The following is a 16,211-nucleotide window of genomic DNA, read 5'->3' as shown; positions in this document are numbered from 1 at the left end:
AGGCCTGTGACCAGTGGAGTGCCACAAGGATCGGTGCTGGGTCCTCTACTTTTTGTCATTTACATAAATGATTTGGATGCGAGCATAAGAGGTACAGTTAGTAAGTTTGCAGATGACACCAAAATTGGAGGTGTAGTTGACAGCGAAGAAGGTTACCTCAGATTACAACAGGATCTGGACCAGATGGGCCAAGGGGCTAAGAAGTGGCAGATGGAGTTTAATTCAGATAAATGAGAGGTCCTGCATTTTGGGAAAGCAAATCTTAGCAGGACTTATACACTTAATGGTAAGGTCCTAGGGAATGTTGCTGAACAAAGAGACCTTGGAGTGCAGGTTCATAGCTCCTTGAAAGTGGAGGTGCAGGTAAATAGGATAGTGAAGAAGGCGTTTGGTATGCTTTCCTTTATTGGTCAGAGTATTGACTACAGGAGTTGGGAGGTCATGTTGCGGCTGTACAGGACATTGGTTAGGCCACTGTTGGAATATTGCGTGCAATTCTGGTCTCCTTCCTACTGGAAAGATGTTGTGAAACTTGAAAGGGTTCAGAAAAGATTTACAAGGATGTTGCCAGGGTTGGAGGATCTGAGCTACAGGGAGAGGCTGAATAGGCTGGGGCTGTTTTCCCTGGAGCGTCGGAGGCTGAGGGGTGACCTTATAGAGGTTTACAAAATTATGAGGGACATGGATAGGGTAAATGGGCAAAGTCTTTTCCCTGGGGTTGGGGAGTCCAGAACTAGAGGGCATAGGTTTAGGGTGAGAGGGGAAAGATATTAAAGAGACCTAAGGGGCAACGTTTTCACTGAGGGTGGTACGTGTATGGAATGAGCTGCCAGAGGAAGTGGTGGAGGCTGGTACAATTGCAACATTTAAGAGCCATTTGGATGGGTATATGAATAGGAAGGGTTTGGAGGGATATGGGCTGGGTGCTGGCAGGTGGGACTAGATTGGGTTGGGATATTTGGTCGGCATGGACGGGTTGGACCGAAGGGTCTGTTTCCATGCTGTACATCTCTATGACTCTAAAGGTGTCATGCTTCGGCGCTTGGTGAGCCAAAGGACCTGTTCCTGTGCTGTATTGTTCTTTGTTCTTTTGTTCTTGACGCCTATAAGATCCTAAAAGGGCTGACAGGATAAATGCTAAATGGATGTTTCCCCTTGTGGAAGAGGCTAAACCTAATATTCGTAGTTTGGAAATAAGGTTTCTTCCATTTAAGGCAGTGATGAGAAATTGAGTTCTGTGTGCATCTTTGGAAATATCTTTGGGGCAGAGTCATTGAATAGTTAGCCCAGAAGCTATAGGGAGTCGACAGAACTGTGCAGTTAAAGCCACAATCAGATCATTCATGATTACATTGGAATGACAGAGCAAAGGGGCTAAATGGTTGTTTGATCAGCAACTGTAGCAACTCTGCACAGCTAACTTTATAATAGGGTTAGAGCTGTGTAGCTGGACTGGTGTACAGAACAGAATTTCAAATCCTAATATGATCTGAAAGCTTGAATTTCAAAAAGTTTTCAAAAAGTATCTGGAAGAAAAAATCTGGTATCTGGAAATGTGCATCAAATTCTTCCAAACAAAAAAATCTTTGAGGTAGCTTGGGATGGATAATAAGTACCACCCTTGATGTCAATTCCCACTTCCTGAGAATAAATAAGGAAAATAATTGATAGCTCTCAAAAGGCCACATTACTCTTCTTGACCACCCCTTCAGTCCCTTGCCATCATTCCATGGTTAAGAGAATTCTATCACACTTGTCAAAATGGCTGTTCTTTGAATGTCAGTCCTTGACAACACGTGTAGACAGCATTCTCATCGGATGTGGAGACTCGAGAGCTTTCCGATGGAAGTCATTGGTCAGGGCCAGAAACTGAGAAAACTTCCTGATTTTCTTCACCCCCACAATGCCGACAACAATGGAATCATTATCACAGATCACTGAATAGACCTGGGTCTGTCTTGTTCTTTATTGATTCAACCACTTATTGAATTATTCATTCAATCACTTGGGCAGGAAACAATCTGCCTTACCTTGTCTGGTTTCTTCAGGTATTTACAGTTTTTGTGCATGGACTATTGTTGGATTAAATATGTTGTTCTTTCTATTTTAATAACTGTTCTGTATCTGTAATCTCCAGCCGGAACTGATAGTTGTCAGCAGTCTTCTCGATTTGCCACCACCTTCTCCTCCAAAACCGAAGACCATCATCCTCCCCTCCAATTGGAAGACTGCCCGGGACCCAGAGGGAAAGATTTACTATTACCATGTGATAACCAGGTAGGTTTTTGTGGAGCCTGCCCCACTGCCAGTAGGTTGGTGGAAGGAGTATAACCTATAATGCAATGCAAGGTTGACTATAGCTGTTCAGCCTAGAGGATTGACAGGAAAAACTGTTTATGTTGTCGTCGAGTCATTGATCATAAGGAACTGGACATCAGCGTTGAATCAAGATGCTCAGCTCTCCCATTCCCTCCCCATTCAGCACCACCCAAAAATATTTGCATGGAATATCTTGCATTCATTCACTTCAGCTCTGCTGCAGGTAACTGGGGCCTTGGCTTGATACAGTTACAGAACTGTGGCATTTCTCTGCACGAAGGAAAATTGTGTTTGCCTCTCAAATGGTATCAGATTTCCTTAGCTTAGTGCTGTTGCCACTTCAGAAAATTGAGCGCACAGCCTCCGTCAATATTAAACTTCAGTACAACATTACAGGAGTGCTGCACGGCTAGAGGTGCCGTCTTTTGAATGAGAGACAAAACTGAAGCTCTGGAGTCCCAGTGGTACAACTCTGAAGTTCTGTTTCTTCCCCCCACTCCCCACCCTAAACCCCTTTCCTGGCCACCATTTAACTTATAACACAATACCACATGAAAAGCAAAAGAAAGCATATGTAAAGTTTAGGAAACAGAAATCATTTAAGGTGCTTGAGTATAAAGAAAGTGGAAAAGAACTTCAGAAAATAAATTAAGACAACTACAATGGGTCATGAAATGTCTTTGACAACTAGGATTAAGCAGAATTCTAAGACATTTCATGCATATATTAGGAGCAAAAGCATAACTAGAGACAGGGTAAGTCCAATGAAGGACATTGGATGGAACCTGTGTGTTAAGCCAGAGGAAGTGGGTGAGGTACTTTACATCAGTATTCACCAAGGATAAAAACACGGATGATGGTAGGTTTAGCGAGAGGTTTGTTGACACTCAAAGCCATGTCGATTATTAAGGAAGAGGAGGTGTTGGATGTCTTGAAAAACATTTAAGACAGGTAAGTCCCTAGAGTCTGATGGTATCTATCCCAGGATACTGAAGGATAAAGGGTGGCGATTGTGAGGGCCTTAACAAAGATGTTTGGCTTCTCACTAACACCTGAAGAGGATACAGTGTTGTTCCTTTGTTTAAGAAGGGCAATTGAGATAATCCAGGAAATTATGGATCACTGAGCCTTAAATGAGTGCTGGGAAAATGAATGGAGAAGATTCTTCGGGATAGGATTTACTTGCATTTGGAGAAGAATGGACTCATTAGGAATAGTCAGCATGGCTTTCTGTGGGGACGTTTTCTCTCTGATTGAATTTTTTGAGTAAGTGATGAAGATGATTGAGGGATATGCAGTGGATGTTGTCTACATAGACTTAACTAAAGCATTTAACGAGGTCCCTTTATGGTTGGCTGATCCAGAAGATCAAATTGCATGGAATCCGTCATGAGTTGGCAATTTAGATATAAAATTAGCTTGCCAGTAGAAGCCCAAGGGTGGAGGGGTGTTTTTCTGACTGAAGATCTGTAACTAGTGGAATTCAGCAAGGTTCAATGCTGGGACTTCTGCTTGTAGTACATATAAATGATTTGGATGAAAATATTGGTGGTGAGATTGGGAAATTTGCAGACAACACAAAAATTGTTGGAGTTGTGGATAGTGAGAAAGAGTATCAAAGGGTCCAGAAGGTTATAGATCAGCTAGAAAGTTGGGGAAAGAAATGGCAGATGGAGTTAAATCCGGACAAATGAGGTGTTTCATTTTAGGAGGTCAAATGCAAGAGGAACATATACAGTAAATGGCAGGACCCTGAGGTACAGAGGGATTGACGTACAGAGGGATCTTGGGGCTCCCAGTCCATACTCCCTGAAGGTGGTAACATGAGTGGATAAGGTGGTTACGTGCTTGCCTTCATCAGTCGAAGCATTGAATGCAAAAGCTGGCAAGTGATGTTGCAACTGCAAGACTTTGGTCAGATGACATTTGGAGTTTAGGAAGGAAGTTGAGGGTTTGGAGAGGGTGCAGTAGTAGTTGAGGATGTTGCCTGGACTGGAGTACATTCTCTATTAGGAGAGATTGGACAAACTTGAATTGTTTTTGTTAGAACATTGGAGACTGAGGGTCCACCTGAAAGAGGTGTATAACATTGTGAGAGGCATGGATAGTTGGAGTCTCTTCTCCAGGGTGGAAATGTCAAATACTTGGGACATAGATTTAAGATAAGGGGGAAAATTTAAAGGAGATGTGCGAGAAAGGTTTTCTTTTAACAGAAAGTGTAGTAGGCTCCTGGAATGCACTGCCAGGAGAGGTGATAGAAACAGACACGATAGCAAAGTCTAAGAAATGTTTAAATAGATACGCGAATGGGCAGGGAATAGAGTGGCACACACCATGTGCAGGCTGTTGGGATTAGTTTAGAATAGCATCATGGTCAGCACAGACCTGGTAGCCCAAAGGGCCCGTTTCTGTTTTGTACTGGTCTATGTTCAATGAAATAGATTATTCTGTTATTGCTGTTTCTGACATTTTGTAGACTAATGATAGCTGTCTTCAACCAGTGATTATCTCTCAGTTCATTGGCCGCACCCCAGGTATCAATAAGGTGGCATCTTGACTCTGTAATTCACATTCCCTGTTCCTGCCTCTGCTCAGGCATCCAATCCAAGGTTACATGCTCTCTGGTGCCAGGAAGTTCCTCAGTAATCTAACTAGATCTTATGGTGATGGTCATACCAAGAGCTTTCAACAACCTCATCCTATACTCTACCTGTTTTCCTGAACAGCCAAAGTCCCCACCTTGCTCAATTATATTGTATGTTCCTGCAGGCAAACGCAGTGGGACCCACCATTATGGGATGGAGGCAGCGACGACATGAGTGTCGGTCATGAAGCTGAAATGGATCTCGGGACTCCTACATATGATGAAAATCCAGCCAAGGTGACGATTCTTGCTATTGATGGGAACTTTGGCTCTGTGGCGATTTAGGTGCAAGAAAGGAATGATTTTAGTATCTTTCATTCATCAGTGTCTCATCTCTTACTCAATGCACTGCATCCTTCACTCAATGATGCATAGCCAACCTAGTCACTAGGTTCCATACAAACGTCTTTCTTAATGGCATATTATTATCATCCTTTTGATCTGAATTTCCTTATGTACTGGTTTTACCCGCTTGTTATAAACCAAAGGGGAAGACAGTGATATCTGTCAGCTAGAGTATTGAAAGGGGAATTTCATTGTTTGTTTCTTGTTTCTCTTAGGACCCAATGCTCACTGAATTACACGGACAGAATGGGAGCGGAGACGGGACACCTAACTCTTATAGCCAGGTGTGTGTACATGTACAGTATGTGTGCATGCAGTCTGCATGCATGTGGTGGTGGGAAAGGCATTCCAATATTGGTGGATGACCAAAGCCATTGCCTTTCAATTCCCATGCAATCTCTGCTCCAACACCCCAGTTCCAGCCCTCTCTCTGGTGACTGTCTAAGTCTGAACAAGATGATAGGAATGTAGAACCTCGGAGCATCGTTGGGCAATTTGGCCCTTCAGGCCTGCTCAGCCATTCACTAAGGTCATAGTTGATCAGACTATGGTCTCCACTCCATCTTCCAGTCTGTCTCCCAAAATGTTTAACTCCCTTGTCCATCAAAACAAATCTAACTCTTCTTTGAATACATGTAATGACTGAGCGTAGGAACAGAAGTAGACTATTCAGCCACTCAAGCTTGTTCATAATTCAGTGAGATTATAGACTCCCAACAATTTATCCACTGCAGGCGTTAAGCTAACTGGTCTGTAATTCCCTGGCTTTCCTCTTTCTTCCTTCTTAAAAAGCAGAGTGAAGTGCAGAAATCCAGAGGGATGACTCTTGAATCTAGGAAACTCTGAAAGATCATCGTTAGGACATCTACAGTGTGTTCTCCTACAGATGGAAACTGTTAGGTCCCAGAAATTTGTCACTCTTTAATTCCATTAAATTCCTCATTATCAATGTTTTACTTAAGTTAAATTCAGTCGCCAACTTTGATTTGCTGTTGATTTCGTTGTGACTTTTGACAAGCTATCCTCCTCTTCTGTAAATATTAAGGCAAAGTAATTATTCAATATCTCTGCCATTGCCCTATTGTCATTGATAGTATCTCCATTTTCAGCCTTTAATGGGCCAACATTGCACCTCACCACCTACTTGCCTTTTATATAACTAAAATTTCATCATCTTGATTTTGTCTCTTTGCAGGCTTCCTTTTGTAATGCCTTTTCGTAGTTCTTATAAGGTGCTTAGTGGCCCTTTGATCTTTGTATCTTTCCCATTCACCAGGATCTATACTTTTTATTTTGCATTTTTATTAGTCCTTTCCTTTAGTTTTATGGTGTCCTTGTCTCCTTAGTTGTCCCTGACTTTTTTTTCTTTGAAAAGGAGCTTTTCCTCGCAGAGTATAAACTTGTTCTTTATTGCATTAAATGTTTTTTTATATGTAGTCATAGAGTCATATCATCATACGCCATGGAAGCAGACCCTTTGGTCCAACTTGTCCATGCCAACCAAATTTCCCAAACCAAACTTTTGCCTGCATTTGGCCAATGTCCTTCCAACCCTTTTCTATTCGTGTACCTGCCCAAATGTCTTTTAAATGTTGTAACTATACCTGCATCTACCACTTCCTCTGGCAGTTCATTCCACACACGAACCACCAATGGGTGAAAAAGTTGCCCCTTGCCCTTTTTAAATCTTTCTCCTCTCACTTTAAACCTATGCTCTCTAGGTTTGGACTCACCCACCCTTGGGAAAAGACCATTTACTATTCACCTTGTCTATACCCTTCATGTTTTGATAAGCCTCTATAAGATCACCCATCAATCTCCTACATTCCAGCCTCTCCTTATAACTCAAATCCTGCAGTCCTGATAACATCCTGATATATCTTTTCTGTACCCTCTCCAATTTAAAAATATCTTTCCTATAGCAGGGTGACCAGAACTGAACGCAGTACTCCAAACCTGGCCTCACCAGCATCCTGTACAACTGCAATATAACGTCCGAACTCCTCTACTCAGTGGTCTGAACAATGAAGGCAAGCCTGCCTAATACCTCTTTACCACTCAGTTTTTTGAAAGTTGCCACACAATGTTCCTGAACCATTTGTCTCTCTGTTCGACAATCCACTATTCTTGAGTTGTTTCCCATTTATTCAGGACTATCTTTGTCTTATCTCAACAATGATTTGGAGATGCCAGTGTTGGACTGGGGTGTACAAAGTTAAAAATCACACAACACCAGGTTGTTGTCCAACAGGTTTAGTTGGAAGCACTAGCTTTCAGAGCACTGCTCCTTCATCAGGTGATTGTGATGAACCACCTGATGAAGGAGCGGCGCTCCGAAAGCTAATGCTTCCAATTAAACCTGTTGGACAACAACCTGGTGTTGTGTGATTTTTAACTAATCTCAACAAAGTCAACCTTCCCTAAATTTAAAATTCTAGGTGCTGGAACTCACTGTTAAATGCTGCATTGAATTCCATCATGTTATGATCAATATTTGAATAATGCTCACGCACAATTAGGTTACTAGTTAAATCCATTACCCATTACTCGATCCAATATTGCTTGTCCTCTTGTTGCATGCAGAACATATTGCTGGATGAAACTATCCTGGGGACATGAGAAATTGACCATCTTTCTGACAGGGGCTTGTCTGCATCTCCCAATATATGTTAAAGATAAAATTCACTATTAACTCTACTCTGCCTTTTTCTACACATTTTTCCTAATTTCTGCATTTATACAAACTAGCACTCAGAACCACTACCAAGGAGTCTATAAACAACACCAATTACCATTTTAGATTGTTTACTATTTCTTAGTTCCACCCATAAAGTCTCCACTGAATGCTTTCCCCTCATTATATCCTCTGTCACCTTGAAGTGATTTTGTTTCTGATCAGTAAGGCTACTTTATCTCCTGTGCTATTTTCCTTATCCATCCTGTAAACCTTTTAACCTGGTACATTTAATTCCCAATCCCGATCAACCACATCTCAGTAATGGCTACTGTCTCCAATTTGAATTTGTGCTTGGAGCTCATTTCATTTGTTCCTTACACTCTGTACATTTGTGTATAGAACTCTTCTTTGGGCCATACACTGTGACCTATCCATCAGCATTGATACTTAATTCACTTGTTTATTATTTCTCTCTACCAGTTTAAGTAATATGCTTCTTTTCCATTGCCTGCCATAACTGAAGTAGGTTAGTGTCATGGGTCTTTGCACCAGGGCCCTGTTTTCTTTGAATGGAACTTACTTTTACTCTTCATCACTATCCCAGTTTTGTTTCAGTTCACAAATGGGACATGTGTACCTCTGGCTAGCCATTTATTGCCTATCCCTAATTGCCCAGAAGGCAGTTGAGAGTCAACCACGTGATGCTGTGGATATGAACATTTCATTGATAGTTCTGCATGAATTGGAAACATTGCACTAAAACTCCAGGGAGCAGCTTTTTAGGTTTCCTGTCTGGCACAACAGGACAATAATGACTTAGTGATTTTTTAATTGGTGTTTCAATTTTGCCCTTGATCCTAATCCTTGACTCTGTAGTGATTATTGAGCCTGTTCCTCCCTTCTGTAACACTGTTGTGCTGCACTATCCGAAAGTTCCAATCAAACACTATCAACCCCTCTTCCCCAACAACCCTTTCTATACCTTAGTGTCACACAAGGTACAGGCATATACGTGTGCAATAGCAGCAATAAAAATGAATCACAGTTCTACAAGTGAGTAAAAAGAATTGCTGATGCCAGTTGATAAAATTGTTTACTGTGGTTAAGAGTTTAGAATTATTATCACCAAAGGACAACATTGTTGACAACGAAGATGACAAGGAAGGTTTAGTAAAGATGTAATTGGATGAGTTAATAGTGAAAGAATGGGCAAAGGGTATAGTGAATGAGGTTACATCAATCTGAAGGACTTGTTGGTTTAACAGCCTTGTTACTGTGTGATTTGCAACAACTGGGTGAGTGTTGATTTTTGCCACTTAACATTCGGTAGCTGGTCGGTAAGATGTGGAAGTTTAACATGAATTGCCTTCCTACATTTTGTCTCTGAAGTTACCAAAATCCTTTATATCTCTTGTCCAGTCATCCAAGAAAAAGCCTAAAACAGCAGAGGCTGATACCTCAACTGAACTCGCCAAGAGAAGCAAAGAGATGTTTAGGAAGGAGGTAAGTCTGCATCATAAAAGTTTAGCTCTTGCCCTGCTTGTCTTCATTTCCCATTCAGTGCCCCCACCCATTCTGCCTCACAACGTACGGTCCCGGTAAAGAAAAGAAATTACCAGCTTTCTGTAAAATTCTATAAGTCTATAAAAGAATGAGCTACATAGGGTTAACAGTCAGAATCTTTTTCCCAGAGTTGAAATGTTTTAAAACTAGGGGCATACATAAAAGGTGAGAGGGGGAAAGTTCAAAGAAGATGTGAGGGGCAAGTTCTTTACACAAAGTGGTAGGAGTCTGGAATGCATTGCCAGGAGTGGTGGTGGAGCCAGATATGATAGGGGGCATTTAAGAGACTTTTAGATAAGCACATCAATATGCAAGGAATGGAGATAGATGGACCAACAGCAGGCAGAAGGGATTAGTTTAATTTGGCATCATGTTTGGCACAACATCATGGTCCGAAGGGCCCATTTTTATGTTATACAGTTCTGTGTTCTGGCCAGAAGACCTCCATCAGTCAACACCAAGAGCAAATCAATTGTTGCTTCCTTTTTTGCATAAAATGGCTGCCAGCCCTCTCCCTGCTTGAAAATTTGGTAAACTGGCCATTTAGCTCATTGCATGTTGGATCTTGCTGTATGTAAAATGGCTTCAGAATGATTAATTAATTACCTCTCATGATATAATTTAGACATTTTTACACGTATGTATTTTTTTGCTGTTTCCAGTCTTTTCATTTGCTTTTGTTGTAAAGCATATGTGTAAGGCTTAAAAAGTTCGCAATTAGAATAGATGTCAGGAGAGGGAATGTGGAGAACCAGTTGGCAGTGAAGTTGTGAAACAAGTTACTGAGGAAGTACTTTGTAGTTATCAATATGAATATATTTAGTCAGATTTGGATACTTCTCTCAAGGAAGGATGGACTGGGGGAATAGTGAAATGGTTGAGAGGATGTGGATCCCTGGAAAAACCCTACTTTTTTTGTTTGTCCTACATAGCATCTAGAGACAAATTCAACTCTGGTTTTGAAGAGGTCCATTGAAATGAAAATGGGTAATTCATTCAGTGAGTTTTCCTCCTCTTCGTTCCTCTGAAGCGCATAAGCTCTGATCTCAGATTTGCATATGTCATTATGTGATAGCCCTACTTCATCCTGTCAGTGTGTCGTCCTCCACAGGCCTAATGACGGACATGACATTTTCCCAAGAGAGAGCTGTCATCTCTCTCAAATCCTCCTCCCGTGAACATATTCCTGTTTCTCAGGGACAGGCACCCTCCAAAGGATGAATCCTCATCTCTAATTACACACAGCATCCACCTGAAAGACCTTGTTTTCAAGCTTTCTCTCATGGGCATCCCATAAAGCCTCAAGAAAGTATTGTTGAATCATTGCTTTAAATCACTGTTGATCACGTGGTGAATGTGCTACCACAGTGCTGTTAGGTATTAACTTCAGCAACACTGAAGTTGCAATAAAATGTGCTGAAGCTGGGATGATGTGTAACTTGACAGCGGTGGTATTCCTATGCATTTGCTGCCCCCCATTTTTTTGAGATTGAGACTATGTTGTCGAAGATCTTTGGTGACTTTCTGCAGTTCAAAGTATCAGTAGTACACATAGCAGTTACGTTGTGCTACTAGTAGAGGGAATGAATATTTAGGTTAGAGTGGTGCTGGAAAAGCAGAGCAGGTCGGGCAGCATCCGAGGAGCTGGAAAATCAACGTTTCTGGCAAACCCCTTTCATCGGGAATGAGACAGGGAGCCTTCGGGGTGGAGAGATAAATGGGAAGGGGTGGGGCTGGGGAGAAGGTAGCCAATAGTACAATAGGTGGATGAAGGTGATGGGTTGGAGTGGATAGGTGGGAAGGAAGATTGGCAGGTAGGACAGGTCATGGGGACGGTGCTGAGCTGGAAGGTTGGAACTGGAGTAAGGTGGAGGGAGGAGAAATGAGGAAACTGGTGAAGTCCACATTGATGCCCTGGGGTTGAAGTGTTCCGAGGTGAAAGATGAGGCATTTTTCCTCCAGGTGTCAGGTAGTGAGGGAATGGAGGTGGAGGAGGCCCAGGACCTGCATGTCCTCAGCAGAGTGGGAGGGGGGAGTTGAAATGTTCGGCCACGGGGCGGTGGGGTTGATTGGTGCGGGTGTCCTGGAGATGTTCCCTGAAGCTCTCTGCGAGTAGGCGTCCACTGTCCCTAATGTAAGGGAGACCGCATCGGGAGCAACGGATACAATAAATGACATTGGTGGATGTGAAGGTGAAATTTTGACGGATGTTGATGCCTCACTGTAGAGCTTAGGGAGTGCTGCATAGTTACCAAGACTCTGTGCTTTTCAGATCAGACCTAACAGAGTTCCCATTTGCGCTCTCAGATTATTTTTTTTTAAATTGCAAGATGTGATTTGAGGAAGCGCAAGTATGTTCTCACTGGTATCCTGACCAATATTTATCCTTCATACAACATTGTTAAACCAAAGCACCTCTTTATAAGGTGTAATATTCAAAATGGAATGAAGTGTGCTAAGGTCCTATATAAATGTAACTTTACTGTAGAATAAGCAGTACGTGAAAATGCTATTAACCTAGCGACTGTCAAGATTGAGATGGGAAGAAAAATAGACAGTGGAATTTTAGTGGGGAAGGGAGAACAATCTACTCTGTTCAAAGTTTTGTTTTCCTTCCTGTTTCCAGATTTCCCAGTTCATTGTTCTGTGCCTGAATCCTTACCGGAAACCTGACTGTAAATTAGGAAGAATTGTGGCTACAGAGGACTTCAAGCATTTAGCTCGGAAGGTAGGGATATTGAAAGTATTGTTTGGCAAAGTTGTGGGAAATCTTTTCTGGGGCTGTGTTGGGAAAACCAAATGTCTGACAGGCACTGTTGACCCAATGGTCCACTGCTAGTCCTTGGTATGTGCTAAGGTACATGGACACAAACAGCAGTCAGAACAGTGATGTCTGACCTCAATCTCCGAGACCAGACCTGCTCCAGCTCCACTCTATCCACCTTTTGAACTTGTGGAGGATACGGCCATCCCTGGTTAAAAGTAGTTGTGAGCATATGGTCAAGCTCTACAGCGATGACCCACAGTGTCGACCATTTTTCTGTCTCTTGCTTTTCAGACTCTCATATTAATAAATTGTCACTTGTGTGAAGCAATTAACACAGTGAATCTGAAGATAAACTGAAAGCCCCAGTGAGAGTGACTATCTATTGTGAGAGGAGAACTGCATGGAAGATATAAAGCAGATGCATAGTAATTACTTTGTTTTGTCTCCCCCTACTTCCTTGGTCTCTGCCCCTCTCTCCTGCCTCATTCTTCCTGTCCTCTACTTCCACTCCTCCCCTTCCTGTCTGTCCCCTGTGTCATCTCTGGCCCTGCGGTAACCAACCCTTCGTTTACCCTTTTGTTCTCATCCCCTTGCCTTCCCTCCTCTCCTCCCATCTTATCTTTCTCATCACGGCATTTCCTATTTTCTCCTATTGCCTCTCCTCTCCCGCCCGCTTTTCCCCTTTCTCTTGCTCATCCCTCTCTGAAACAGTTGACACATGGAGTCATGAACAAGGAGCTGAAACAATGCAAAAATCCTGAGGACCTCGAGTGCAATGAAAACGTGAAGCATAAAACCAAGGAATACATCAAGAAGTACATGCAGAAATTTGGCGCCATTTACAAGCCTAAAGAAGAACCAGATGTGGATTGAATAATAAACCCCTCTCTGTTCCTTCTCCCCAGACCTGCCCTGTCCTTGAGCAAAAACCCATTGTGAATCTATAACCAGCTTCTCAGTCTCCTCATAGCTATCTGTATTATACTGTTTTAACGCATATGTGAATATATTGAGAAGGCAAAGAAACCACTTTCTAGTTAACGACTAGTCCCTGTTCACTCTGACAGTTTTGTTTTTAGAGGGAGGGAGGTTGCAGGGTCAGGGAGGGTCTCATCATTCTCCCTCTTTTACTGTGTAAATACTAGAGTATTGGTTAGATATCAACTCATTCTGACTGTATATCACCGACAGTCAATGGAAAACTGTCGTACTTTAAAAAAAAACATTTTACTGTATTAAATTTTTACGGACTTTTTTATGTAAAGAAAATGTTTAAAAAACTTTTTTGCTTTCAATTTAATGTCAGCGAAAAGAGAAATTGTGACGAATGTTTTTGGGGAAAAAAGTTTTAAGACTTTTTTTGTTTTTTTTTTAAAAACCTTGTGAAAAATAATCTGTGACTAGTACTGACTTAAAGGTTATTTTCTTTTGTTTGGATAGTGGGCGATGGTGTTTATTCACTGAGCAAAGGTTATATAAAATGAGTTTTAATTCTGATCCTTCCCCCCTTCCCCCCCCCTCCCCCCATCTCCCTACCAGAAGAATGCAGGCAGTAACCAGGCCAAACAGGGCAAGGAAGGTTCTCTGTTCAACTCCCTCACCCCACCCCAATATGTTGTGGGTTAGCTGATCTCGGCTGCTGTGGAATGCTTGGGGAAGCTTGTTAGTGTTAAAGGCTCTGTATTCAATACTGATTGGGAATAGCAAATGGCTTTGGATAGCCTTCTTGGCTCACAGTCACTGTCTGGTGAATCCCCTGTCTTTACGTCGCTCATTTGCGCGCGCGCGCACACACACACTTTTCTCCCACCTCCTACCAGAGTGTGAGATTGAGAATAGGAGTGTCCTCTGCTCTGATATCCCCTGCAGTCAAATAGGCTTTGGCCACTAACTTAATCAGAATGTTGTGTGCTGAATGGTATCTCAGGGTGCAGCACCCATATAATTCCTTTGTTAACTTGAAAGAATAGGATCTTCATTAACTTAATATTTTTTTACAAGGTGCAGGGAAACCGGAAGGAGCAATTTTTGTGAGAACATGAAACTTTACTTCTTTGGATTTGCTTCCAATCCTGAGCGAAGTTATGGACGCCATCAACAAAACTGGAGTTAGCAAGTCACTTACAAATCTCTCCCCTACCCCCTTTCCCCGGCCGATAATTACTGTCATGACCTAGGCAAACTTTAGACCAAACTGTTAGCTCTGATTGGGGCCACAATGGACCAGGCACTCGTTTTGCTGCTTGTCCGTGGAAGTTGTTGGGTGTTGAGGGAGGGTTTCGATCAGGTGGCTGGCCCAGGACTCACCCATTCCTGTGTCTTCCCTTATCTAGCCACAACTGAAAATTCTGTCCAAAAATCCTGGTTAGGCTTGAGTATTTTGATACATGAGCCAATCTGATATTTAAAAGAATGTGTTTGATGGTGGAAATTTTTTTTTAATTATTAATTAAATTAAAGCGTATTATATGGCAGGGGATGCAGGAAATATGATGTATTAAATATTTAGTGTCTGGTAGTGAAACCTTTGATGAAATCTCCAGTTTGACGAGTGATTCAATTCTGTACTATAAACTGAGAATTTTTTTTACGAAGCACAGTTCCCCAAGTTTTTTTCTGAAACAATTAAACTGTTATGGAAACCAACTTTGCATTGACACAAGTTAAGGACTGAGGTAGGCTCTTGAATGTTCTTCCCTCTCTCATTCATTCTTTCTTTCTCTCCTCTTCCTCTCTGGGAAATAAGTTTCAGTGAGTGCTCTCTGGTAAGTGGCTTGTGCGTTTGTAATTTTACAACTTGCAGAGATTTCACTTGGTGCTAGGAGCTGGATATTTGCAGGGATGAATGTTGTGTATTTTTAAAAGTAAAAAAAAAATTGTTTGAAATCCGCCTAGAGTCTTCCTTTTCAAAAAGAACTTTTCCCTTGTTCTTTTGCTAACCATTTAAGGTTAAAGGGAGGCTCCAATTGTAGGCAGTGGATTTTTGGAAAGATGGAGGGGACAAGGCACAATGAAGAGTGAGGGAGAGAAATAGGCATGACTGCAGAAGAAGCAATCAAGTACAGAATCCTGTTAATATATAGCTTGAGTACTTTGAAAGATAATATTATAAAGAATATTCGTACACTGATCTGTACAAAGGGGTTGGGAGTTCCATTAAACTTTAAGCTAAAACACTGACCCTTTACAAGAATGTAAAAGAAAATGATGTACATGTGCATTTTTCATGGTTAGATCGCTGTCGGCAACCTTATGTTTTCTATGTTTATATAGCACACATTTTCTCATTGCTGTATCAGCTTTATATTATATCTGCTGTTTCCATGACTGTACAGTATCTCGTTTATATTCATCAGTTCTCTGTTGTATTCACTGCACACTCCTGTGTGTATGTTTACATTCTCAGCATGGTTTTCTTTATGTACTGGTTAACATCCCCCCCCCCCCCCCCCCACTACTGTCGCTTGTTGTCTGCTCTGTGCTCCTGTTTCCTCTGGACACATACTCTCTACTGTTTTCCTTCCTTGAATGTACCCTCCTGTCCCTGTGTACCCTCGCCGCTGTCCCTGTGTACCCTCGCCGCTGTCCCTGTGTACCCTCGCCGCTGTCCCTGTGTACCCTCGCCGCTGTCCCTGTGTACCCTCGCCGCTGTCCCTGTGTAGCCTCGCCGCTGTCCCTGTGTAGCCTCGCCGCTGTCCCTGTGTAGCCTCGCCGCTGTCCCTGTGTAGCCTCGCCGCTGTCCCTGTGTAGCCTCGCCGCTGTCCCTGTGTAGCCTCGCCGCTGTCCCTGTGTAGCCTCGCCGCTGTCCCTGTGTAGCCTCGCCGCTGTCCCTGTGTAGCCTCGCCGCTGTCCCTGTGTAGCCTCGCCGCTGTCCCTGTGTAGCCTCGCCGCTGTCC

The 16,211-nt window shown here is 42.4% G+C and overlaps 1 protein-coding gene across 3 annotated transcripts in view; it reads left to right on the top strand.

Moving 5' to 3' along the window:
- Positions 1–15,201, top strand: part of setd2 (SET domain containing 2, histone lysine methyltransferase) — a 124,829-nt gene extending 109,628 nt beyond the window's left edge. For all 3 annotated transcript variants that reach the window (XM_043687964.2, XM_087986585.1, XM_087986584.1), the window contains 6 exons: positions 2,138–2,277; positions 5,089–5,200; positions 5,524–5,592; positions 9,405–9,488; positions 12,175–12,276; positions 13,027–15,201. In XM_043687964.2, the coding sequence (XP_043543899.2) occupies positions 2,138–2,277; positions 5,089–5,200; positions 5,524–5,592; positions 9,405–9,488; positions 12,175–12,276; positions 13,027–13,188 (669 nt within the window). In that variant the 3' untranslated portion in view covers positions 13,189–15,201. The remainder of the gene's footprint in view (positions 1–2,137; positions 2,278–5,088; positions 5,201–5,523; positions 5,593–9,404; positions 9,489–12,174; positions 12,277–13,026) is intronic.
- Positions 15,202–16,211: the final 1,010 nt, after the last annotated feature.

The sequence above is a fragment of the Chiloscyllium plagiosum genome, unplaced genomic scaffold (assembly GCF_037043375.1).
Source record: "Chiloscyllium plagiosum isolate Xiang-an unplaced genomic scaffold, Cpla_swu_hap1 HiC_scaffold_4, whole genome shotgun sequence".
NCBI classification, from domain to species: Eukaryota; Metazoa; Chordata; class Chondrichthyes; order Orectolobiformes; family Hemiscylliidae; genus Chiloscyllium; species Chiloscyllium plagiosum.
The sequence above is the reverse complement of the archived record's forward strand: the minus strand, read 5'-3'. Positions and strand labels throughout refer to the sequence as shown.